This window comes from Marmota flaviventris, chromosome 3, assembly GCF_047511675.1.
Source record: "Marmota flaviventris isolate mMarFla1 chromosome 3, mMarFla1.hap1, whole genome shotgun sequence".
Lineage (NCBI taxonomy): Eukaryota > Metazoa > Chordata > Mammalia > Rodentia > Sciuridae > Marmota > Marmota flaviventris.
Genome location: NC_092500.1, coordinates 100,827,838 through 100,855,319, shown reverse-complemented (window position 1 = coordinate 100,855,319; position 27,482 = coordinate 100,827,838). Strand labels below are relative to the sequence as shown.

General features: G+C 39.9%; 1 protein-coding gene across 1 annotated transcript in view; it reads left to right on the top strand.

Moving 5' to 3' along the window:
- The first annotated feature begins 2,765 nt into the window (after positions 1 to 2,765).
- The window catches only part of Chrnb3 (cholinergic receptor nicotinic beta 3 subunit), a 49,599-nt gene continuing 24,882 nt past the window's right edge, over positions 2,766 to 27,482 (top strand). The window contains exon 1 of the mRNA XM_071609214.1: positions 2,766 to 2,842. Within this exon, the coding sequence (XP_071465315.1) occupies positions 2,830 to 2,842 (13 nt within the window). The 5' untranslated portion in view covers positions 2,766 to 2,829. The remainder of the gene's footprint in view (positions 2,843 to 27,482) is intronic.

Below are 27,482 nucleotides of genomic sequence, written 5' to 3'. Positions count from 1 at the left end.
ATCTGCCACATTCAGTGTTTTGGATAGAAACCTGATCAGGTAGCCAAGTTCCCAGTCATGTCTCAGCACCTAATAGCCATGGATTAATTCATACCTCTCCCCTCAGGCTTTATCATCTCCAGGCTCATCCAATTATGATACTTAGACATAGAAGTTCATCCGGCTCTGATTTCAAACTCAGATCTAATCTATTTACTGGAACCAGAGAGATACTACTAAGGTCAAGCTCAGACCACCACTCATATCCTTTTAAAAAGGGAATGGCACCCTCCTGTAATGAAAAAATAAGGAAACTCTTCAGCCTTCAGCACTCCATAATATAATCTTGATTTGCCCAATGCTTAATTTCCACTATTCCTTTTTGCAAGGCCTCTGCTCACGTTTCAACCAGACTTCTTGCCATCCTTGAAGATGCTTCAAACCTTCCCATTCCATTCATTAGTATTCATTTGCTCTATTCCTCACCCTGGAATGCCCTCCCCAATTCCCATTTCCACAAGCAAATCTTATTCTTTTTTCAAAGTTTTTTTCTAATGAAGATTCTCTGAAGTTGAAATCCTACGTATCTTCTCGAAAACCCCAAAACAGATTGTGTTTCTCTCACAGAACAAATCTTACACCACCCTGTAGCAAAACTCTTTTTGTCTTATCCAAATGCAACTTCTATTGTATATTCCTAAAAACAAGTATATGCCTCCTCTCTTCTTTCATTTTTCCACAGTATATATCATGGGACTTGACATTATAGATGCCAAATAAATGTTTGTGGGTTATATGGATGAATATTAGCACTAACTAAGTGCTCAGTAAATATCTGTTGAAACTTATTTGTTAATGATTCCTAACTCTGCTTCTCCAGCTATGACCTCATCTAACCTCCAGTTTTGTATTCCCGATGTCTTCAAGAATATATACGGTAAATGTGTGTAGCATGTCCAAAACTGAATTGACCATCCCTTCACCCCCACTCCAATTTTGTTCTTTTTCTTTTTGTCTCATAAATCCTCCCAGCTTGTACCTTTGTAAGAGTTGCTTTACATGGGGGCTCAATGAACATCAGAAGCTGGATCAAGTAGCCAAGTTCCCAGCACCTAACATCCATGGATTAATCACTATCACAAAATTATAGGATGTCGGAGCTGGAAGCAACTGTGGTGCTAACCCCTTCATTACAGACGAAGAAACCAAGCTCCCAAAGGGATTTGCACAGAACCGGAGGTGGAGCTATCACAAGACTCCAATCTTCTCATTCTTGGCCAAGGTGTCTCTGTCCTCATTAGATCTGACACGACCTTTCTAAGCTCTTTTGTTTTTCCAGGTGCTTCAGGTGGTTATTTTCCAAGTTGCTGCATGCTTCAGCATCTCTTTTTCTGTGACTCCCACAGAGTGATATTTGACAGTACAGGTCTTCAGAATCTGCAGCTCAGGACTTACACAAAGCTGTTGGCTTTTCTAGAACAGTCTGCTATAACTCTATCCCTGCTCCCTATCCACCCCATCATCCCCGTACCTGGTGAGCCTGTTTCTCTACAAACTTCTAATGTGTAGCTGGTAGCAACTTTTCATTACTAAACAAGCTGCAGGCTCAAGTTTTCTTCATCTTATCTAACATCCCCTACAAAGCTAAAGATAACTTCGGATATTTTGAAGCTTTGAATAGTTAATCAATTCACAAAAGGTTATTTAGAGCATGATTTAAAATGACCAAACTTCCATAGAACACAGTTCTAACTAGACAATATGCACTTGGGCTAAATTATCTGAGCTCACAGACAGCCCGCAGGGTGACACTGATCAGAAATTATGTACATCTGGTCTGCTGAGCTTAAGGGCCTGCAAGCCCGCTCAGCTGGCTCATCCCTTTCCAAGGCAGGGAGATGGAGAGAAGCAACATTTTTTGAGGACTTACTATGCACTTTACATAGGTGATCTCCTTGAATTTAATCCTCTCAGTAATTCTGGGTGGTAATATTCTCTTTTTGCCAAACAAAGAAGCACATAAAAAAGTGTGGTCACTTTTTCAGGCAGATATAACCAGAAGCAGAGCCAGGTGTTCTCTGCTTCCAAAGACTAAGCTTTGACTATTTCACCTGTGGTTTTCTTCCTGTCTGCCTTTCTTCCTCCTTCCTTCTTTCTTTGTTTTCTTTACTTCTTTCTTTCTTGAGAAGCCAAATGCTTTTTTCCCACCTGAAATGATATATAAAACTTGAATACATAAAACACCTAATAGCAGAATTGTTTTTGCTTTATTGGTAATGGACAAAAACTGGAAACACCCCAAAGGTCCACCAATAGGTGAACAAATTAACTTTGGTATATTCATACAATGGAGTACAGCTCAGCAATAAAAAAGAATGAAGTAGTGATACATTCAGGTCATAGGTGAATCTTAAAATAATTATGCCAAGTGAAAGAAATCAGACCCAAAAGAATATAATAATTCCATTTACCTGAAAGTATAGGAAAGGCAAATCCAATCTATGGTGACAGAAGACAGAACAGTGGGTTCCTGGGGAAAGAGTGCTTATTGTAAATTGACTAAGGAAACACTTAGGGGCAGTGGAAATGGTTCTGTATGTGGATTATGGTGGTAATGAATACAACCGTTAATAAAAAATGTTCACATCTTTATCTTCATGTATAAATTATACCCCAATAACATTAGGGTTTTTGTTTGTCTTTTAAAGTAGAACCACTATATGGAGGAAGGAATGTCCTACCTTGACGCTGGTAGTGACCTTTCAACTTCCAAAGGAACCCTGAGATTGTTTTGTGGAAATTTGCATCTTCAGGAAGCTGTTTAACCACACCAAGTTGCATCACACAGCCATGTATCACCCAGGTAGTCTAAGCTTTGTAAAGATACAGGATCTGTTCATTTAAGAGTAAACTTCTTCAATGTTCTTCCTGAGGGGTGCATACTTCAGGCAAAAGATGTGATAAGCTCTGTCTTTATAAGAAGAAGCTTCTGGTATAGCTTGTTCTCTGTACAGTAAAAAGAATGGTAATGCAGAATTCATGTTAGATCAATGAAACTCGGGAATATTTATGAGTGGAAGTGTGTGTGTGTGTGTGTGTGTGTGTGTGTGTGTGTGTGTATGCATAAATTTGTTTTGCAACACTAGGATGCAGTAAGTATTGTTTTATTGTTTAAAATCAAATAACATCCAGCCCCCAGACTCAACTGACTACAGCAGTGTATGCTCAATGTCAGTTTTTATTGCCTCAGAGCAGGGCAAGAGTCCTGTTGTATTTAGCATTTCAGAAAATAGAAGTGTCTCCATTATTGAGTTGATTCTGGTCAAAGTTAAGTGTCCAGTGTCCAACCCTTTGTGGTCCACTTCAAAGATCTGCAGCTCTGATCCCAGGCTGAAGCCAGAGGACTTCGCATTAAAGCTCTAAATTAAAGAGTCACTTAGGGCCCTTGAAATCATGCCCCTGTGGAGTTCTGGGTTCAAGGCATCCTGGCCCCTCTTATCTCCAGTTGCCCCTAACATTCTCCCTTCTCTGAGGGTTGAGAAATCTTCCCACTCTACTCATCACCCTCCCTCCTCTCTCCCCAATTAGATATTTATCTCCTAAGATTCTGGAAGCCTTTTCTAGGGCAATTCAGCTTAATCCCTCTCATGAAACCTGAAACAGAGCTGACAAAGGGCAGGGGGTAGGAGAGTAACGTGGAAAGGGCAAGACAGCACAGTCTGCCAGTCCATCTGGTCACAGAGATCTTTTATTCTTTCTTGGTGAATCCACAGCAGGAAAAGATGAGCCAGAAATTAGTTTCTTTATTAATGACTCAACCAATTGAATAGGAGGGTTTATATTTATATTTATGTAACATCTATAAAGAAAAGAACCATGTTTATATCATTCATGATTTTCTTCCCTGCACCATTTGGGACAATAAAGGTAAAGGATTAGTGTTGGAAGAAAGAAAATAAAAGTAAAGGAAGTGGCCAGAAGAACATTCAACACATACAGTTGGTTAACTTTGGGAAGTGGAAATCTGTGGGGGCTCTCACTTACATGTCTATGAATTGTATTTCTTTTAGTCAGTTTTTCATCACTATAACCAAAAACCTGACAAGAAAAATGTAGAAGAGTAAAAGTTTGACTCACAGTTTCAGAGGTTTAGTTCATGGTCGGCTGACTCTATAGCTCTGAGTCCGAGGTAAATTAGACTATTCCGGTGAAAGGTGTGGCAGAGGAAAGCACTTGGAACATGACAGCCAGGAGCAAAGACAGAGAGTTCTGCTCCCAAGGACAAAATGTAAACCACAAAGGCACACCCTTGGTGACTTACTTCCTCCAGTCACATCCTACCTGCCTGAAGTTACTGCCCAGTTAATCTATACCAGCAGGTTATGTATTAATTAGGTTAAGGTCCTCATAACCCAATCATTTCACCTCTGAAATTTTTTGTGCACAGAATTTACTGAACAGGATAGAATTAGGTAGGAGGAAAGTGTCATTCAAGGAAAAAATTAGCAGAACTGTCTGGAGCAGGTAGATGTAAGGTAGGATAGAAAAGAAATAAAAGGTAAATAGAAAGGAGACAAAGGAAGGACAGGAAAATATAGTCTAAAAGACTTGTGCTTAAGTTCTTCATACTTTTCCTCCCAAAGCCAGTTTTCCTCCCAGGACTGTTATTTCCAAATTTCTGGGAAATCTATAAATCTTTACTCACAATCTTAAAGTTACTGGATATTCACTCACGTATAAAAATTGTCCTGTGCACTGGTAATTAGCCCACTAATGCATATATTTTTAGAACAGAGTGAGTAAAGGGAAATATGAAATCTATAATATAAGGTGCTTTGCTGGAAACTTGTAATAGAGGGTGCCTTCCCAACATTATCTATCGATCAGATAGTGGAGAAGGTGTCAATCTAAGGATCCCCAAAACCATCTTGTGATCACTGGTGGATGTCATCTTCACTTATCTTTTCATGCCCACACCTCTCCTTTTACAAAGAAAGCCTAAAAACCCTAGTGTCTCTTACTCTTGAGATGGCCCACCTCCTCTCTTGCTTTCCTAAGTAAATCTCTGTGCCTCGATATTTGACATGCCTAGAAATTCTTTTCTACAGTATTTGTCAAGGACCCCATCATCCTAAATTGAGATCTTCTTTAGGACCTCCTCAGTCAACCCCCCAATGATAGATATTTCATGAGCCACAATCTCTATGGCTGACATAAAATGGAAGCTAAAACATCTATAAGTTCACTGAGTGAGCTGAGAGTCTTGGTTGATGTTTTCCATTATTCTTAGAGCAATGGTAATGGTTGAACAAGCAGGACCAGGACTAGGGCAGAAGAGGTACCAGCCTACTTATCTGGGTTCAAATTGAACTGAGTGCCAACAAGTTCAGGTACTTAAAAAATAACATCCCTTCAAATTTTAATTTTGAAATATTTATGGACTTACAGGAAGTTACAGCAATGACATACCCAGTGGTGCCATCTTATATCTCTATAGTGTAATATCAAAACATTGTTATTAGAACATTACTGTCAATTATACAATAGAAGTCTTTTTGTTGTTGTTGGTGGTGGTGTTGGGGTTTGAACCCACAGACTTATGCATCTAGGATGCTACATAAACACTCTACCAACTGGGCTATATCCCCAGCCCCAAATGGCCATTTTTTAAAACTTGTATTCATGTGTGTGCGTGCACTGCGCATGCGCACGCATGCACAACTTAAGATAAGTAATATTTTAATAAAACATATATGCATATATATATATTTTTTCTGGTACCAGGGATAAGACCCAGGGGTGCTTAGCATGTGAGCCACATCCCCGGGCTTTTTATTTTGAGACAGGATCTCACTACATTGATTATGGCCTTACTAAGTTCCTGAGGTTGACTTTAAACTTGCAATTCTCCCGCCTCAGCCTCCCAAGCTGCTGGAATTACAGTTGTGTGCCACTGTGCCTGACATAATGTAATAATTTTTATGTAATAATTTTAAAGATCAAAATTAATGCCCACAGACCCCCTAAGATGAACAAAATATCAATGTTTTAAATAAAGACAATATCCATAAAAGCTCTGTGCTAACCATGTTGACACCTGAGGCTAAAGGAAAAAAACAGTAATATTTGTTTGTCATGAATGTTTTTACATTAATTTTGATTTTTAAGAGCATTATATTACAGGATTATTTATCTTGACAAGTGAGTTTTTGGAAGCCCCTCAGGTTTTGTGCCCGAGACAAGTGCCCTGCTTGCTTATGCACCAGGCTTTGCAAGTGAGGGCACCATGAGATAGGGCCCTGTGGGACACTTGCCTGAAGGCAGGAGAGCAGAGAATGAGCCTCTTCCTGCTACTCTTTTCTGCTGCCATCTGCTCTGCTTTCTGGGTCAGGCAGGGTGGTGCTGGTCCTGTGATTCAACCCCAATTACATGCTGCAAGATGCAGAGCTCCCTTTTCAGGGCCAGATGGATCACAGCAGTTTGTGGCTCTGTCCCCTCTCTCTGGCCCCTGGCTTCCTCCGAAGCCCAGCTCTGCCCTGAGCTGAGCAGTCACACAGCACATCATCCCATCTTTGTGTCAAGAAATTCAAAAGGGACAGTGACTCACCTTTATTTTTCTTTCCTGGATATTTTCAGTTTTACACTAGTATTTCATTGCATCCATCTTGATTTGTTAAGGCTGCCATTACAAAGTACCCAGATTGTGTGGCTTCCACAACAGACATTTATTTCTGACAGTCCTGGAGGGTGGAAGTCAGAGATTCCAGGGGCTGACAGGGTTGGTTTCTCCTGAGGCTCCTCTCCTTGGCTTGCAGATAGTTGTCTTCTCCCTGAGTCTTCTCGTGGTCTTCCCTCTGTGTGTGTCTGTGTCCTCCCTTATCTTCAGAAAGACACCAGTTATATTGGAATAGAGTCCACCCTAATGACCTCATTTTAACTGAATTACTTTCTTGAAGGTCCAATCTCTAAATGCAGTCACATTCGAGGCACAGGGTGTGTTAGGATTTCAATATTTAAAATGGGGGAAGGGGACAAAGTCACATCGCCCATAACAATATTTTAACCACTGTTTTCCTGGCATGGAAACCCGCATGGGAAGTCTCTACTGGTGGGCTGCTGAGGCACCTATTTGTATTCTGGCTGCCTAGCGTGTTTTCCCCCTTCCTCCTTTCATCTTGGCTGCATGCCTGACAAAAGAAAGCCACTGAAGTCTTTTTCTAGGCCTTTTACTTTGGAGCAATAAGTGCTAGGAGGATGAATTCTGAGGCCACCAGAAGCTGCCTGTTCTAGCACATGGAAGAAACCCATCAGCCACCAAAGATAATAAGGTCAAGACACCACAGGAGGAGTAAGGACAATCCTGGATCCAGTTAGCCTGTCATGGACTCTGTCCCTTAGTCCCTCTCACATGGGTCATTACTCTTGTTTTTGCTTAACTTAATTAAAGCTATGCTTCTGTCCATTGTAATATAAAAAGTCTTGACTCATGTGATTCCTGTTAGCTGTGAGAAATCCTGCATGGGAACCAAAGGCCTATTATTTTATCTGTGCTTAGGTCCTAAAGAACTACTTCATTTTAGGAGATTTCAAATAGGTTTCTGGGGGTGATATCTTTCTTTCCTACATTGAACTGCTTATAAAATGGAATTCAACAAATATAAAATAGCAGGGTAGTACAGATTCAGAATTTGAGACAAAAATATTTGAAACTAAATAATACTAATGTGGTTGAATTGATTGTGTTCATTTTTGGACATAATGAGGCAGGAAAGTATTGGCACTTTGAAATCAGTCTGTAGAGATGGGTCACGGTGGCCCAATGCATCACCATTGGTACCTTTAGGGATTCTTTGGGAAAGGCCTAGTTACATTCACCATATTGTGCCAAACACTATAGACCCAGTGGATGGTAAGACAGGTTTTTGTCTCCAAAGTCATCTTGCTGTGAAGACAAAGATGTTCAAAAATGTACAACCAAAAAGAGTATTACACTTTTTATGGAAATGCTAACATAATCTGACCCCAAAGTAAACATGGTACGTGAAAAATTTGTGAAGCAAATTTTGAAGTTGGTCCTATTTATCTTAAAACCCTAAGTGAGTTGGAAATTATAAAAAGGGACCAGGGAAGGAAAGTGCAGATGGGTGGGTTGGTATTAGTCCCTTCACCATAAGCCTAGGGCTAGGACTTTCCTAGGGCCACTTAGAGGGCTTTGAATGAGGTTCTTGTATTTGGGATGCTTGAAGGAATGGTCTCATGCCTCAGAAAACCAAAGTTGCTTATGACAGTGAGATAGAAGTAGTGCCACTAGGAGTTGTCATGCACCTGGAGTTTGCTAATAAGGCACAAATTCTATCAAATAGGCTGATCAGAGGGACCAGGGAACTGAGTAAGAAAAACAAGTAGCCCCTGGGCAGGAAAGGCTGAAAAAGCATGGGAGACAAGGTCCTAGTGACCAGAATTTCTGAGGAACCCACTAGATAAAAGGTCCTTCTTCACCATCTGCCTGGCACTAAGAGCACAGCCAACTAAGGACAGCCCCATACGATTACCTCTCCTCCATCCCTTCCTCGCTACCCCATCACAGTACTGAGTGTGGGGGAGGTGAGCAAGACCACAGGCCCTCCCATATAAGCAGGCTGCCTATCATAGCACAGGAATGGGAGGAAATCTTCACTTTGAGTGAAGGCTGAAGCATTAGATTCATACTTTAGACCGAATGTCCTCATTTCTGAGTATTTATAATGAACACAGAGCTGTCTAAGTAGAGTGAGCAAAGAAGTCAGGATTGTGTCCAATTCTCCACCCAAGGGTAGTGTGTTAGCTTGCAGACACTAGGGCAAAATACCTGTTGCTTTAGGCCTGTGGCAGAACAGTACATCATGGTGGGAACACATGGTAAAGGAGTCTGCTTACCTCATGCCAGCTGGGAAACAGAGGGGTGTGTGTGTGTGTGTGTGGAGAGAGAGAGAGAGAGAGAGAGAGAGAGAGAGAGAGAGAGAGAGAGAGAGATTGATTAGGGAACGGGTTCCCAGGGCACACCCTCAATGACCTAACTTCCTTCCTCTAGGCCCCACTATTAAAAGTTCTACCCACTCCCAGTAGTGACCAAGTCTTTAACACATGGGCCTTTGGAGAACGTTTCAGATCCAAACTATAGCAGGTAGGGATGATTACCTTCCATAAGTACATTTAAAAGAACAATGGGAGAAAAAATTAAGTTTGTTTTGAGCATATCCCATGTGTTAGTTTTAAAAATGTTTTCATGCAGAGGTATATCTTAAGAGCTAAACACCAAAAATAAGAACAAAAATAAGAACAATAAAAATAGCTTATATTCAATATAAGTTATTTACTGAATATTTGCCTTGCACACAGAACTGCCTGGGAATACAAATACTGATATCATGTAGTTCTCAACACGGGGCTGGCAACCTAAAGAAGGAAGACCGATACAAATATGATTAACTCTGACCTGAGGTTGACCAGGAGGACAGCTGTCAATCAAGACACATGCCTCTTGCTAAGAAAAGCATTGGCAGGAAATGTGTGCTGACAGGAGGTGAAATTCAGCCAGGGAAGGAGATAGCTCACACTTTCTTTGGCTATTTATTTTTTCCCCGGCTATTTGCAAGTATGCTAAGTTCATGTTTATTTTATCACTTGCTATTGTTTCACAAATAGAAGGCTGGTTTCTTATTCTTATAAACAGCCTTTTGTGAAGCTCATGAACTACAAGAAAAAACTAAAAACTTATGGACTCTCAGAGTACTGCTTGGCCCCAAAAGTTTGGAGACAATTTAAATGCAATGACACAGAATATGGGGAGACGAATTTGAAGGGGGAAGAACAGCCATTCACGGAGTATCTTCTTGTAAGAGATTGGCAAAATCTGTTGACCAACTGTTCATCTAGTAAGTAGAGGCAAGAAAGAGGGATGGGCAGACTCCTTGTTCTTCCAGCATCTTGTCCTGACCACCACACACTCACTCTTTCACTCCCAAACCCTTCCTTTTCTGAAGGGCATCTCTGTCACACGCTTAAACCACATGTGACCCGTACAAGAGGATATGGGCAGCACAATCTCAGAATTCTGAGAGAAATGAAGAAGAATCTAAATGCAGTTAGTAAAAGTTCCATCTGAGAAACTTCTTGGACAGTTTGTTCTCAGAATAAAGGACTGTGGAGATTTATCAAACTCAGCAAGAAAGAAAAGTAACACGAGGGAATGGGTCAGCCTGGAGTGTGCAAAAAGTGGGGGTGAGGTCCCTGCTCTGCGTAGGGAGAAGCTGCTATGATGAGCTGGCAGGAGCAGTGTGGGGCTTTGGCAGGTAGAGCCATGGGATCTTGCCACTCTCTGGGCTTCCACAACAGGAACCACAGGCTGTTCACACCGAGCAGATTCACCTTGCCAGATGCATTAGTGTCCTGTGGCCGCCATAACAAATTATGGCATACTAGGTGGTTTAGAAAACAGAAACTTATTATCTCAGAGTTCTGGAGGCCAAAAGTCCAAACTCAAGGTGTCAGCAGGACCAATCTCCTTCTGAAAGCTCTAAGACAAAATACTTCCTTGCTTCTTCTAGTATCCAGTAGTTTCCGGAGTTCCTTGGCTAGTAGCCATATCATTCCAATCTCTGCTTCCATCTCCACATAGTCATCTTCTGTGTTTCTCTGTGTGACCTTCCTCTTATAAGGAGACACACATTAGACACTGGACTCATTCTAATCCAACAGGACCTTGTTTAAGTTTAATGAATTACATCTTCAAACCCTCTCTCCATATAGGGTCATATTTTGAGCTTCCAGGTTGACATGAGTTTGGGGGACATTATTCAACTCGCTGAGTCTTGATTTCACATTCACCAAGCAACATTCTGATTTTGTTCTGTAGAACTGAACTACATTATTCTGTCATTTACCAAGTTATGTTTCTATCTTCTTCTTTGTTTTGGCCGTGCTGAGGATTAAAGTCAGGGCCTCCAGCATGCTGGGCAAGTACTCTACTGCTGAGCTATAACTCCAGCCCAACTTAGTTTCTTGATATAGACTTAAAGCATCATTCTGGCTTTATATGATTTGATGTGCTTTGATTAAACCTCCACAGTCACACATTCTCAGAATAAATAAGTTCTCCAGAACTTTCACACATTGCACTTATTATTCTCTTAATGTTATGGTTTGGATATTTAGTGTCCCCCAAAACTCATGTGTTAGACAATGCAAGAATTTTCAGAGGTGAAATGATTGGGTTATGAGAGTCCTAACCTAATCAGTGAATTATTCCACTGATAGGGTTTAACTGGGTGATAACTTTAGGCCAGTAGGGTGTGACTGGAGGAGGTAGATCAGTGGGGGATATGCTTTTGTGGTTTACGTTTTGTTCCTGGTGAGCAGAACTCTCTGTTTCCTGTTTCCATGTCTTGAGCTACTTTCCTCCACCATACTCTGGGCCCATAGCTGTGGAGCTAGCCATCCATATATTGAACCTCTGAAACCATAAGCCCCAAATGAAGTTTTCCTCCTCTATTTGTTCTCCTCAGGTCCTTTGGTCACAGTGACAAAAATGCTGAGTACAACACTTAATATTAATAAGAGCTTCATGAAAATAAGTATACCAAGTTAATTTTATTTACCAGTATATATCCTCACTTAGCATAATATGTATATAATGGTAGTTCAATAATTGAATAAACTAAATAATAAACTAATTTCAGATAAACTAATTTTGTTAACATTTTAACTTACTGTGCTCAATATATCACATGAAATAACAATCAATCAGGTTTATGACAGCAGCATTTTGAGATAAGGACTACTTTTTTATTTTTATTTTTATTTTTTTGTGGTAGTGCTAGGGATCATACCCAGGGCCTCACACTTGCCAGACAAGCACTGTACCACTAAGCTATACTCCTAACCCTAACACTACTTTTCACATCATTTTAAAATAGAGAAACGGAGGCTCAGGAAGGACAAGTGGCTCATCAAGCTCTGGAAACTGTGCAGTCTCAAGCTCAGGAGTGGCTATTTAGGTTAGTGTAAGACACCTGCTGTCAGGCTGATCTGATTGCTCTTTATTGTTTTACAGTTTGTTTAAAACATGATACATTGCAATTGATGGATGGGTTTCATTTTTCATTTTTCCCTTACAATTTATTTGTTGAGGAAATCTGGAGTTTCCCATAGTCTGTTTTTTTCTGATCATATCCCTAAGGGATGGTTTTAAAGTGTTATTCTGTCCACTGTATTTTTGTAGGTTGGTGGTTAAATCTAGGGCTTGTTCTGATTCAGGGTGGCTTTTTGTCAAAAGGGACATAATATTTGAGTATCTCTCTTTTGGTGATGTTAATAGCTCTTGGTAATCGTTGCCCAGAACCATAAATTATGTATCACAAAATTATGACATTCTATAATTCCTTCTTCATCTATTAGTGGACTACTTCTTTAAAGAGAAGCTTCCCTTCCTCAACCTATTTGGTTATAGCAAGGTACAATTTGGTTAGGAAAAATGAATTCTCCTCCTGATACCTTTAGTGGGAAACAGGATTTAAATACAATAATCTGGGCTATAGGAGTGCTCAATCTTAGTGAATGGCCATTATTTTTAGGCCTTTTCAATAGATAGAACTAAGAAACAATTTTTTCAAAGATAAAATACATGATTAATTTTCCCATCAATACAAATACATTAAAATCAAATTCAAGATTATATTGTTTTAACTCAATCTGCCAGCCTCACACTTATAATTCAATCTTGCCAAACTTAAATTTTTCCATTCTCCCATGACCAAATCCTGGTTCACAATGGCACCTGTGATGACTGGTTTGCTTCATCTCACAATCTATGTACAATAATTTCAATAATACCAACACTATCATCAACAATATTATTACTGAGAACAAGTTTGGTTTTCTTTTAAGTAGTTCTTTTTGTTCTTAGGATCTCAGTATGGAAATACAGTCAAATTACTGTGATTTAAAGTTCCTTGAACTATCTCATCTCTGTGGGTTATGCCACCAACTCAATGCACAATTAGGTTCATGTGTTTCATGTCTTACCATTTTTAGGAATTTCTTTTTTTTCTTCTTAAGTTTAATGTTGTTTTGTAATTATAAAAAAATTAATTGGCTTTAAGATCAAATCTATCAAACAAGGCATAGTCAGAGAAGTCTAGGTTCTATATGTATTATGTGAATGATACATCAAAAAATCTTTTATGTCTCCCTGTAACTTTTTTCCATTTTAAAAAATACAAAATTGGACATATTTATAGAAATATGTGTTTATATGTATGTGCATATTCACAACCCTCCCTTTTATCACATAAATTACATAAATGTATCACCTAAATCACCTTTTACACTAAGCGTGTATATAATAACTATGTAGTAGTAATATATAGAACTATTTTCTTTAGGCTGGAGATGTGGCTCAGTAGTAAAGCACTAGTATGCAGCAGGCCCTGGGCTCTATCCTCAGCACACACACATACATTTTATATATGTATATATGAATGAAAAGGAGAGAGAGAGAGACGCTTTCTTTTTTCAGTTGAATATCTTACCATTTTTTGAAGATACCATTATCAACCAGACCCGAATGTGTAGACAATTGAATGGCTGTCAATCTTTGGTTAATTAATACTATAAGAATAACTGTATGCATGTATCTTTTCACACTTTTATCTCATTGTTTTGGGGATAAATACTTAAAAGTGGGAAAACATCTCAGTTTATAAATGAATATATAACTTTGCTAGATATTATTGCCAAATTCCCCTTCATAGAAATTATACCATTTTATATGCTTCCAGCAACGTGTGAAAATGCCTACTTTTCCAGATTACTCCGCAGCATCTGTTATCAAATATTTTTATTTTTTTTTAATGTTGGTTGAATTTTTAAGATCTTAAAAAAATTTTATTTTTTCAGTCTGCTAGTTGAGAAATGGTATCTCAGTAAGGACTCTGTGTGTGTGTGTGTGTGTGTGTGTGTGTGTGTTGAAGGGCCATTTAGATTTCATTTTCTATGACTTATCTATTCATTTCTCTAGTCCAAGTTTCTATCAGTGTATTGACCTTTTTCTTCTTTAGTTTGGAAACTATTCATATGTTAGGGATAATAGCCCTTTGTCTATAATATTTCTCCCAGTTTATAATACTTTGCTTATGGTATTTTGCCATGAAAATTTTCTTTTTGATGTAATCAAATTTATCAACATTTTCTCTCATTGTTTCTGGATTTTAAGTCTTAGAAACATTTTCTCTGAGCCCAGGTCACAAAGAAATTCATGCATGTTTTCTTCTAGTAGTTGTAGAGCTTAATTTTCACATTTAAGTTTTTGTTTCATTTGAAATCTATCCCAGCGTACCATGTGAAGAATGGATTCAACGTTATCTTTTTCTACATGTCTATCCTGGAATCCTAAAGCCACTTGTTAAAATATATTCTTCCCCTGCTTATTTGAGATGCTTCCTTGATTACTAAGTTTCCATAAGCAATTTTGCCAAATTCCTCTCCATATGAATGATACCATTTTGCATTCCCACCAGTCATGTGTAAGAATGTCTGCCTCCCTGGATCTTTTCCTAGATTTTCTAGTCTGCTCTATGTGCTTATTTAGTTGCAGAAGCTTTATATTTTCCTCTCTCCCCCACTTCCATTGTTTTATTTATCAGGGGCTTCCTAGCTATTCTTGATTTTATGCTTTTCTAAGTAAACGATTCACTCTTTTTATAATTTATACTATTTTAAACTTTAAAATCAACTTTACCTCCATGAAGTCATCAAGACCCTGGTGATCCACTCAATTTCAGTCCCAATGCCTAAATGCTTCTTACAGAAGGAGGCCTCCCAGGCTGATAGTGGGAAGTGGCAATGAGGCATACAAGTGGGGACTTCTAAGCATTTGATCAAGAGAGCAAAGGACTGAGATACATATCTTTGGCAAACTTAAAGTTCAAGTATAACTTTCCTCTTGCCCATAAAATGATGACTCACTTGATTTATCTTGGTTATAGAGAAATAGGAAGATTACATTTTCTTTATGAATTAATAGAGGAGTGTGAGTGAATTTGTGATGCTGCTCCTCTTTCTCTTGATTTTCTTATTTCTCTCAATAGCATAACTACTCTCTTTGTCATCTAAACGGGAAATTTTGCACCTCTCCCACATGCTTCTCATCCAATCAGTCATCAAGGCTCATAGGTTCCACCTTCAGTGTCTTCTTTTTTTTCCAGGATAATTAGATCAGCAGTGTTTCAAGGTTCAAACCAAATGTTCCCTGGTTCAAACCGTGTTGTTCCACTGGCTGCTGTAATTTTAAAAAGAAACATATATTTTCCACAGCCAATTTCACTTATAAAAATGCATATACTCTTCTAATTAATTATTGTCAACCCATTTTAAGTTTAAGGAGTAAAATATATCAAACTCCACAAACAGATGGTCCTGCCTATTTAGCATGTAGTATACGTGTCAGTATTGTTCATTGTAGGACTTTAGAACAAAACATCATGCCTTCTCCAAACTGGAGCCAGTCACTGTTTAAAATCCATTTTCTGTGGGCTGCAGATGGATCTTTTAAAATTATCTGTATACACATCTATACACACATTCATAGATTAAAAATAGAAACAAATTTTTTAGAATCTAAAGATATTGTTAGACTTCACTCCTAGGTGTATAGCAAAAGTAGGAAGTACTCACATCCACCAAGAGACAAGCACAAGAATGTTTGTAGTAGCTTTAGTAATAAAAACCCCAAACTGCAAACAACACAGATGACCATCAGCAAGAGATTGGGTAAGTGAATTGGAATGTGTTCCTTCAATGGAATGCTATACAACAATAAAAAGAATGGACTACACTAAAATTTATTAATATGGATGACTCAGAGACAGAAGGGTGGGCAAAAGGAGAACAGAGAAAGAGTTCATGGGGTGTAGTTCTGTTTTTATGAAATCCAATATGTTAAAACCAATCTTTGATGATAAAGTCAGAACAATGGGAGTGGGTACAGCCTAAAAAGTGGCATAAGGGAACCTCCTGCAGTGTTGGAGATATTCCATCTCTTCCTCTGGGTGGTCACTGAATGAGTGTATGGCTATACAAAAATTCATTGATTTGTATATTTAAGATTTGTAAACTTTCCTCAATGTATGTTATACTTGAGTAATCATAATGATAAAAAGTCTCAGATAACCCCCTTTCTAAATCCTCAAAGAGAATTCTCCAAAACTCCTTAGCCCCCAAATATCTGGCACAATAAAATCCACGTTGTTGCACAAGGCCAGTAGTCACAGAACTCAGTGTATTCTGTGCACTGGGTGCCCCCTGGAGCACAAACAGATCCACATCTCACAGTGTAATTGGAATGGAATTTCTCAGCCTCTTATCTCAATCATCATGTGAGTAAGGGAAATCTGGTCCAATTAGTGGATTAGGAACAAGATAAAGTGAGATTGAAATTCCCATACAGACAAATAGAAATTCTCATGCAAGATCAGAGCTGGCTTCATAAGCAATTGTAAATTCCCTGAGGATGGAGGATCACCATCCTATTTATTATTTTATCTTTGAGACTTTTTTCACTGTGACTTCAACAAATAGAGTAGAAAATCAGAATGAATAAATGGGTAGATGGATGGATGGATGGATGGATGGATGGATGGATGGATGGAACTTTATGTCCTTCATAAAACAAAGTTTAATCATTCCTAAATACATGCTTTCTTTGTGGCAAGTTCCTCCTTAGTGCTTCATGATTAGAACAAGCCTCCTTGATATCTTCCCCTCCGATTCTATTGTGTCTTTGATGAAATATAATTATTTCAATTTTCTCAGTGTTCTTCCTTGGTAAAATACATCCTGTTCTCGTAATTTGTGTCCTATGGTGAAATTTTCTAGTGATAAGAAATGACTTTCTCACATTTGCTTTTCATGGGAATTGGCAATTATAACAGAGTCAAGTTAGTTTAAAATACATAGAATATGTAGATATTGGGTTTTGTCATTGAAGTTTTAATGTAAAAATCAGACAATCATTTCAACTTAAGGACTGAGACTTTCTCGTTGAAAGTCAGTCACCCCAGCCTGAGATCAGGGCAAGTCAAGGTCCTTCCACCCAGGGAAGGGGTGTGAATTAACTATTTTTTCCCAGGCTGGTGGAGGCTCAGCCTAGTACTCTGATAAATTTTTGCTGGGTCTCTAAAGTTTGTTAGAACAGAAGTGTTTTTAAAGACAACTGTACCTCCGCTGAAATACTGCTGATGTCCTTAGGTTACAGGCTGAGGAAGGAAGGCCCATAGGTGCGTTCTCTTTGCCACTCCTTAAAACATTTAGGATATTCTTCCTTTTTTACCCTATCTCTATCCTTAACTGTCCAAAGAATTGAACTCCTTCTATATGCTGGGTTAGAACCAGGATTTCTCAACCTTAGCACTATTGATATTTGGGCCAAATAATCCTTTTATTGTGGGGCTTCTGTAATGCTCTCTAGGATGTTTAGTAGCTTCCCTAGTGTCTCCTCCTGGATGCCAGTAGCACACTTTGTCCCAGTTGTGGCAACCAGAATGTCTCCAGACATTGACAAATATTCCCTGTTGAGAAGCACTGGGTTAGGTTGATGAGATAGATACGAGGGCCAACTCAAAGCCTAGGAACCCAGCTCCCACTTGTCTCTGTTTTATATACTTCCCCCACTGCAGTGTTGATAAGTCACAGGGCAGGGAGCAGTAAAACATGAACTCCATAACTCCATAATAGCCATTGGGTGGGGTGGAGGTAAAGGTCACCAGGTATAGGAAGAGAAGGTGACAAAATGAAAATTTTATGACAATATTTTAGCATCCAAGATATTTTCTGTCTGGAGGCCGATCACAAAGCACTCACATGGGATTGCAAAGTTGGTGAGATCAAGGAGTATGTTTAACAAAACCTTCTGAACCAAATCTGAGAGTTATGGCATCTCCTTTAGAAATCCCTCTAGTATAGAAATAAGGGAACCTGGGTTTCCCCAATTTTTCCGTAATTCAATTCTTGGATTTCAAAGACTACCTAATGTTTCCAAATTCCTGAGTTGCCAAAGAACCATAGTGGGAACTAAAGCAGCAATGAGCAGGTACACACAGGCAAGGAAATGTTCCTTACTGTGTATCTACTACACGTGTCCTTGATCCATAACGGCACGCTCTCCACAGCTGCTTCATGACAGAATGACTGTGTGTTGACTGTTCATTTTGTATGATGCCAGATTCTTTCCCTTTCTCATAAAGGACCCTGCCTAGTTCCCTAGCTACAAAGGTGGGCACAGGACCCAGATTGGATTTATCAAAATTCCTAACCCTTGGCCACAGTCAATAGCAGCCAAAATTATTTTTGAATGTTTTTCAAAGTTGGGAGAGAGAAAATCTTCCCTTTCTGTTCAGGAAGAATACCTGACAAGAATAATTTAAAGGAATAAAAGTTTATCTTAGTTCACAGTTTTGGAGGTTTAGTCCATGGTTGCCGACTCCATTGCTCTGAGCCCAAGGTGAGGCAGAACATCATGGAGGAAGAAGGTGATGGAGAGAAGCTGCTTCATGGCACTAGGAAGCAGAGAGAGAAAGGGGAAGTGGCCGTAGGCACGATGAAGCTTCCTAGTGCAGCCCCAGTGACCCAACTCCGCCAGCCAGGCCCCACCTGCACACAGTTACCATCCAGTTAATCTATCAAACTAAGATATACTGGTTTGCTTTCAGATCTCATAATCCAATTATTTCACCTCTGAATACTTCCACATTAACGCAGGAGGTTTTGGGGACACTTCGTATCCAAACCATAGCATCAAGCATAGGAACATTACAGGGTTTATGCTTTGGCAAACAAACCAATACAGAAACAAATAAAAATCTTTTGTGTCAGAACTACATACTGACAATGACTACTCAGATAAGAAAGTATTCAGAGAGTTCTCAGCAGTTGCAAATGGAAAAAAGGGAACATTTTGATTTCCCCTATTATTATGCTTTATTGCTCCTTCAACCAAAGTCCATTTTCTGTAACATTCTGGGGAAAATGAGTATAATTTAAGAAGCATCCAAAAACTTACCCACACTTCCACTGTTTAAAACCTGATGGTGAATTTAGTTTATTTTGGTTCTTAGCTCAAGAAAGATTTCAGTTGTTTTAAGAAAAAAAAAAAAAACAAACAGCTCTGGGTAAGATGATTGTTCTCTAAGATGGAGTACTGAGTTAGTACATGAGGAATGTATAGATATGGGAACTGGACAAAAGGAAAATTCAAGGTAGGAAAATGAAGACACAAAGAGTAGATGAAAGAAATCCCTTCACAGCTCAAGTCAGGAGATTTCCATTTCAAAGTGCATTTCTCTCTTGTCCCTCATTAAGTTCTTAATAAGGAGTTTTAAAAACTGAATCTGCACATATTTCCTTAATCATTTAGCTTGAAAAATCCCATAGTCCAGGATGGCTACAATTTTAAAACGATTTTTTAAAGACAGGAAATAAAAAGTGTTGGTGAGGACATGGAAAAACTGGAACCCTTGTGCACTGCTGTTGGAAATGTAAAATGGGAAGTCTCTGTGGCAAACCTGTATAGCGTTCCCTTAAAAAAATTGAAAATAGAAATATCATATGATAAGGGCCAGCAATTCCATTTCAGGGTATAGAAAATAATCAAAAGCAGGGACTCAAAGAGATATTTATACACTCGTGTTTATAGCAACATTACTCACAATATCCAAGTGTTTGTTGATGGGTGAATGAATAAACAAAATGTGGTCTCTCCTTAAACCTTATTGCAGATTGAACTATTGATCCCATCCCAGGCCTCTTGTTTAACCTTAAAAAGGAAGGAAATTCTCCAGACACATCCTAAACATGGATAAACCTTGAGAACAGTGTGCTAAATGAAATAAGACAGTCACAAAAACAAAAGCTGTGTATGATTACACTCACAGGACATACCCCGAGTACTCCAATCATGGAAAGTAGAAAGGGTTTACCAGGTCTAGGGAAGGAGAAATAGGAAATTATTGTTTAATGGGTACAGAGTTTCAGTTTTGCAAGATGTGAAAAGAGATTTGGGGGTGGATGTTGGAGAAAGTTGAGTAACAGTGTAAATATACTTAATACCACTGAACTGCACATGTAAACAGGATTAGGGGGTGTGGATTTAATGTTTGTGTTTATTTTGCTACAAGTTTTTTAAAGAAAAACCCCATAGGCCACAGGACAGGTTCCTTTCCTGGAGTCCAGTGTCTCACCCTGCCAGATTCCCATGCGTCACCCTGGAATGCAGTGAGTAACACCTGGGACCTTATTGCAGATTGAACTATTGATTTCATCCCAGGCCTCCTGAATCAGAAATTCTGAGCCCAGGAATTAGTTTTATCAAATTGCTGTAGTTTAGATGTTGAATGTTCCCCAAAGGCTCAGGTGTTAAAGGCTTGACTGCCGCCCCCAGATAGTATCATTGGATGTGGAACTTTAAGGAGGTGGGGCCTAGTGAGAGGTGCTTAGGTGGTTGGGGAGCTGGGGGTTTGCCCTGTAGTGATATTATGGAACCCCAGACTCTTTCTCTTTTGATTTCTTCTTCTCTCTTTGCTCCCTGGCTCATGATGTAAGTAGTTTTGCTCTGCACTCCTGTCATGATGGGCTGTCTTACCACTGGCCCAAAGCTATGGGGCCAGACGGTCATGGACTGCAATCTCCAAAATTGTAAGCTGAAATAAATCTTTCCTTCTTATAAGTTGATTATCTCTAGTATTTTATCATAGTACCAGAAAGCAGACTAACATACAAGCTCACCAGGTGATTCTGATGCCTCTCAAGTCAGAAAATCATTGTCCTACGGTAATAGAAGTAGGACAATAGGCAGAAATATGTTTCAAGATTCAGTATATGTATTGAAGACAGAATATGGCATGGTACTGGATTGATGGCAAGGTGGGCAATGAGAGGAATCAATAGGTAGAGATTGAATAGATACGTGTTAAATAAGTGAATGTGTTTTTTAAATGTTCTCCTGATAGTTTTTCTTATTTTACTCTCAAGTCAGAAAAAAAAGGCAAAGCATCAAGTTGGAGAACAGGAAACAAATAGGCTAGAGTTGTTATATAATCTTTAGGAATCCAATGCAAGGTAGGTTTTAATGAAGTGTATACTTGAAAGACCAGCAAATAAATAGTAGGTAAATGGTGGAGTTATAGATTTGCTTCCCAACAGGACTAGTGAAGTCACACAGAAAACCCACACACATAAACAAATCCCCACACAGAGAATTTTGAGCATAACTCTTCTTGCTTTTGGTACAAATGTTATCAGGGAAATGATACATAGAATGTGATTGGAGACTGAGTGATTTCCTGGGAAGAGGATTTTCTGTTTGAAAATTGGGACTGTTCTAGGCAAAAATAGTTGGTCATCCTGTTATAACACAGACTTGCAGAATTTTCAAACCCAAATAGAGCTTATCTGTACTGTGGTTCACCACTGTGGTTGCAGATTAGGATTCCTAGAGGAACTTCTAAAATAATCCAATTTCTGGGCCTTACACAGCACCAATTAAGTCCACATTCTTGGTACAAGACTCAGACATCAACAGTTTTTAAAAGCTCCCCAAGGGATTCTAATGAGCAGCTGGGATTGAGAACAACCAATCTAATCCAGCTACTCTGCTGGATTAATGAGAAATCTGATATCACCAAAAGTTATTTGTCCAAGGTCATACAATTATCATGGGGTCAAAGTCTGGGCTTCTGACTCTTGGGACAGTGTTCTTTCCATAACATCTAATCCTTTCATAGATAATAATTACTAATTATTTACCTGCCACCCCCTGTCCAGTCCTATTAATCAGGGCAACTCACCCACACATCACGAGTCCAGCCATCAACAAAATGACCTTTGGGCTTCCAGCTGTGTGTCCTCAATGTTGAAGTCCAGGGCATTTTCCCTTGCTCCCTCCTGACCCGCCTCCCTACCACCTTTTCTAAGTTCTCCTAATCTCCAAGCTAGTTTCTTAGGTTCAGCCCCCATTTCTTGCTCATGGTTCCCCTATGCTTCCATTTCCAGATTTGGCCTTATGGTTTGACCCCATCACTTTCTCACTTTAGTCTTGGACACCCAGGGAAGCCTATCTGGGGCCAGGAGGCCACCCTCTGCAGCAGCCTGTTTGGCCAGCACCACCATCAGAAGGGTTCAGACAAAGCTTCTTTAATCCCCTGGTTTATTTTGTTGAAAACACCAAATCTCAGGCCTGACAAACCTGCCCCTACCTGACCAGGAAAAATACTGAGGAATGATGGGGGTGATGACGACAGGAGCAAAGGACACTTGTGCTCTTCAAACAGAATGAAGCAAAAAGCCTCAGAAAAGAAATGGAAAGAACACAGGTTCAGAGTGAAAGGCAAACAGTGAGAAACCCTCTCTACCTTGGGTGGCCACGCTCCATCGCCCCATCGTCCTGAGGGCACTGAAGTCTTCCTACGACTGTAGCTGGAGGGCCTTCTACAGCCTAGGTCCTTGTGGCCAAGAGGGCACCCGCCTGGCCCCTTCCTTCTTTGTGGTGGTTTGATGTGGTTTGGCTGGGCTGTCAACCGCTGTTTTCTCCTGTGGTTTAACTTGGAAGCAGATGTCAGTTAGCGGTCAGTGGTCTGTAACCTGGCTTCTCTTCACAAGCACATGGGCCCCATTCCAGACCCTCTAAGTCAGAATTCCTGGGAACAGATCCAGGAAAGTTTATTTCTCAAAGCTCCCCAGATAAGTGGGCAGCAGAGGTAGGCGTGGAAAACATTGCTGTCCATTATAGAGACTGTTTCCTGTTTGTATCCTTCTTCCCATGATACCCCCCAGGTTCCTGGGGCCTTGGCTGGGTGCTTCAGTTCTATGACTTGCTGGGCATCAACACATCCACCTTCATGATTTCTCCAGGCCTCAGAGCTGCAGCTCCTCTAGGTTCCCACAGGCTTAAGAGTTGTGTGGAGGAGGGTAAGGGGAGAGCCCTTTGACTCCTTCCACAGACAATCCATTATCTGTTGGTGGTTATGGGGGGGTCTTGATTTAATATCTGAGCACCATCTTGAATGTTAACTGCCATTTTATGAGATAAATTTGGCTTTCCTGTACTTCCTCTTCCCCAAACTCCCCCCACTCCCATTAGTGACCTACCCCATGGTACCATAACCCTAAGCCAATCCTAGAAGGACATGACCCCTTGACTCTGGAAAGCCCCATGGTGCCATTGATCTAAACCAATCCCATGCTATTCCCCGCCCGCCTAGCTCTGACACAAGCACCCCCTAGCCTATCCCCTAGCACCACAGCTACAATTCCAAACCCCTACCCGACAAAAGCTGAGCACCCAAACATCTCGGGTGCCTCTCTCCACTCTATAGAGAGATGGTCTTTATTTGTTTGGATCTCTACCTGGTCTCTGTCCTTCATTTCTCACTTGCCCATCTCTTGTTTTCTCACTTTCCTTTAAGTGGTATTTTTTTAAATTTAGGTAGGTTATTATATTTGTTATTTAAAAGTTAAGGAACAAGCTGGACATGGTATCATAGGCTTTTAATCCCAGGCTCTCAGGAAGCTGAGCAACTTAGCAAGACCCTGTCTCAAAAACCAAAAATTAAAATTAAGGAACAAATAATATGTGAATCAGACATACTTTTAAAATTGGTCAAATTCTGTTATGTGCAAGTATGACTATGCAGCATGGAACCCGATATTCTGTGTAATTATTATGCCTCCCCTCAAAAAAGGAGTGTATGTGAATCTGCAGTGTGATCTATAGTCCACCAGGGGGCACCCAAGTCCTGTACCTCATAGTCTCCCCCCCCCCCCCCCAAGTCTTTGTAATGCCAAACCCAGGGAAAGAGCAAAACCTTTTTCCAGGAGACCTGGGCTTTCATGGTTTGCTTTCAAAAAAGAATTTGACACTTGTTTAAAAACCATAATGTTCCAAACTCCATAAACAATAAGAACAGTGATTATTGAAAGGTTGTCAGATTGTGAATAGTGCAGGGAAAGAAGTCAATAAGAGGAACCCAAGTTACCCAGAAGGGGTAGAACTTTGTGACCCTTTTCACAGACCAGATTCTGAAACTCTAGGAGATAAGGATAATTCCTTCTAACCATAAACTATTTAACAATGTCTGGTTAAGAATCCAATTAGAACCGGCCAGCATGGGTCAAAGTGACCTAGAGTTGTCATGGCAATGGGTACTTGAAAGTCTGATGTCATCTTGCTATGAGTCAAAAGCCAAGAGGTGGACCTAGGCAGGACTCTCTGGAAACTTCTCTGAAATTCTCAGTAAAACTGGAGTGCAGGAGAGGCACACTGTCCCTCTTCTCTCTGAGAGAACCCTCTCTCCCTTAATAGTGTCCCCTTTTCCTATCACTTCAATAAACTCATGCCTGTTATTCAGAGTGACATGTCTGAAATATTTCTGACTTGGTCACAAGAACTGGAGTTTGAAGGAGGAACTTTGTACTGCCTCAGTTTCTTGGAAGGCTCTAACCCTCTAACACTTGTAGCATCAGGACCATGCCCCACTGGCACACCCTGGGAAACTGCAGTAGTCTTCAGAAAGCTCAGAGAGGAAGGAGCTGATCACCATCAAGGCTTCTGGTCTTGGCAGAATGCTGGGCATCAGACTGGGCAAAGGGTAGCAGAACTGCTGATTTCAAAAGATCATGTTGGCTGGCCACTGTGGAGATACTGAGACCATGAAAGCCTTTCAGATTCTTTTGCCTCCCCAGGGGAAGTGATGGAGGCCTGTTGATGACTGAGATTGGATTTCTTGCCTCAGGAGAATGGCAAGTTCCTTTTATTTGATTTATCAAAAAGAAAGGTGATGCTTCCTGCATACCTGGATGAGGGATGGCTAATATAATCCTAGTCAATTATAAATTCATAAAAGAATTGCAACACAATTCAGATGAATAGGAAAAATCAATGCATAATTCTTTCCTCTTTCCCTTTGTCCAAGGATATACTGAAACACCTGCATGTGACAGGCACTGGAGACACAGTGGAGACATCAGGAGGAAAGAACTCAGGCCTCCATTAGGAGCTCATGGTCTAGGGGGAAGGGCAGGCAGGGAAGAGTTTGGAGCAGGAGGGGCTGGCGTACAAAGTGGTGGGGTCAGAAGAAGGACAGTAGATTCAGGTCTCCTGGTTCTTAGGCCAGAATTCTTTTCACTACATGATAATTCTATGATGCACCATCTGGATGCCCAAAAGTTGGCAATGGTACACTGCTCTATTTGGATCTTTAATGTCTCCCAAAGGTCCATGTGTTAAAGGTTTGCTCAGCAAGGTAGCGCTCTTGGAGGTGGTAGGAACTTTGAGAGGTGGGGCTTAGTAGCAGGTGTTGGGAGCATGCGTTTGAAAGGGATAGTGGGACCCCTTCTTCTTTTTCTTTCTTTTGAGCCCTGGCCCTGAGGTCAGAGTGCTCTCTGAGACAGGAGTATGGAGAGGTAGAACCTAAGGAAAGCTGGGAGACTCAAGAGCTCAAGTCTCCCAGTTCCAAGGCAGGGCTTTTTTCATATGGTTCCCTGCAGAGCACCTTCTGGATGTCTGGAAGCTGGCAATGACACACGGCAAGACTGCACCCTCCCACCATGATGTATTGCCTCAACACAGGCCCAAAGCCATGGGACTAACTGATCAACAACTAGGGACTCCAAAATCATGAGTCAAAATAACCTTTTTTTCTTTATAAGTTCATTATCTCAGCTATTTGTTTTAGTGACAGAAAGCTGACTAACATACATAATGGAGGTTTAATGAGACATCACAGAGAAATTTTAAAATTGGACTAAATCAGCCTCTCTAAATTGAATTCATGTGTGCCCTGGAGAATGTTGCCCTGGGAGTCTGTCCCCATTTGGGTAACTCTTTGCTGTCACCTGGCTGTCTTGTCTTTGTAGCCCTAAATTTACACTTGTCCATTCATTAGATTTGCATTTATTAAGGGCCCTCTAGGGGTGTACAGTACTGAACGAGATGACATCTGATCAACTGTGAAGAAGGTGAAACAAAGAAAGGATGGCATTACAGTCTCATAAGTGAACACAAGTCCAAATTCCTACCATAGTTTCTTCTGTAGCTAGGATGAGATGGTCTGGTGGGTTGAGGGGAAACTCCGAGAATGTTCTAATGTTAAAATACAGCCTCCATTAGACAAGGGAGGCTGCCAGATATATCCATTATCTGTAAGCTCCAAGTCCAAAATGAAAAGACACTAGAGGAATAATAAGTATAGGAAACTTCTCACTAACTTGCATGTTATAAAGTTGCATTTTGGAGGTTATAAAATGCAGATTTTTTTTTTTTTTTTTTGCTTTTACACAGATCTTCCAACCATAAAAAAGAAAATCATGGAGCATCCCAAAGTTGCCTAGCTTGGTCCTTTTTCTATCACTCTGCATCTTTCTGCAAGAGAATAAATTAATAAGTCAGGAGTTAGGACCCAGAGATATGTTTTAGACTTACAGGACCTGACAGCTCACTGGAAATCAATGAAATGCACTTTAGGAAACATCACGCTAAAGCGATATGGTTGGAGACTATTTTAATCTCACTGCAGGTGGTTACTATCCCCTTGGGTTCTATCTTGACTTTGAACCACTGTGTTTTCTTTACAAAACCTCCTTTTGCAATGGAAATGCTCTGTGTTTAAGGAGGAAGAAATTATCTTTCCCAAACAGACATCATGATGCTAACAGATTTTGTGCCTGTACCTTTCATCCTCAGCATCACTCTCTCAGGTAAGCTCAAGTTAAACTAAATTAAACTGTGATTGTAGAATTATTTAAGCAAAGAAAGCAAAACTACAGTGTTGCTCGTGTTGAAATTGCAAACGGGCGCACGTCTCTAGGATAATCTTTAGAATGTGGCTTGAATGGATAATTCTATGTAATCTGAATATTGCTAAATAAGTCACAACTATAAATTCCATAAGGTTTATGTTCTGGCTATTTATTGTATATTACTCCTTTTGAATCATTGTGAGCATGGTAGGAAGTATTAAAAGCAGGGCAAATATTACTGAATGCAGATGGCTACTCAGAGGATTGTTAAAATATTTGCCATAGAAATTTTTATATCAACATTTTTGTATCATATCAATTAGGAATTACTAGGTCTGTGTGTTGATATTTAATTTTGTCCAGTAGGTCCTGTAGATGTCTATAAATATTTTCATACCTTTGTGTACATGGGAAGATTTGGTCTATTTGTATATCACAATTGAACAAAAAAATATCAAATGTTTCTCAACATGTGTGTATTACCATAACTGTTATTCATCTGAAAATAGAGGAATTTTTGATAAGGAAAGAGGACAAATAAAAGATAAGTGAGAAAGGCCAAAAGAGCAAAGAGAGAATAAAGGGAGAAATGTAGGAGAAAAGGAAAGACTGAAAAGCACAGGAGACAGTGGTCATTTTATGTAAACTTGAGAATAGAAAACTGTTCTCATGGAAATCAG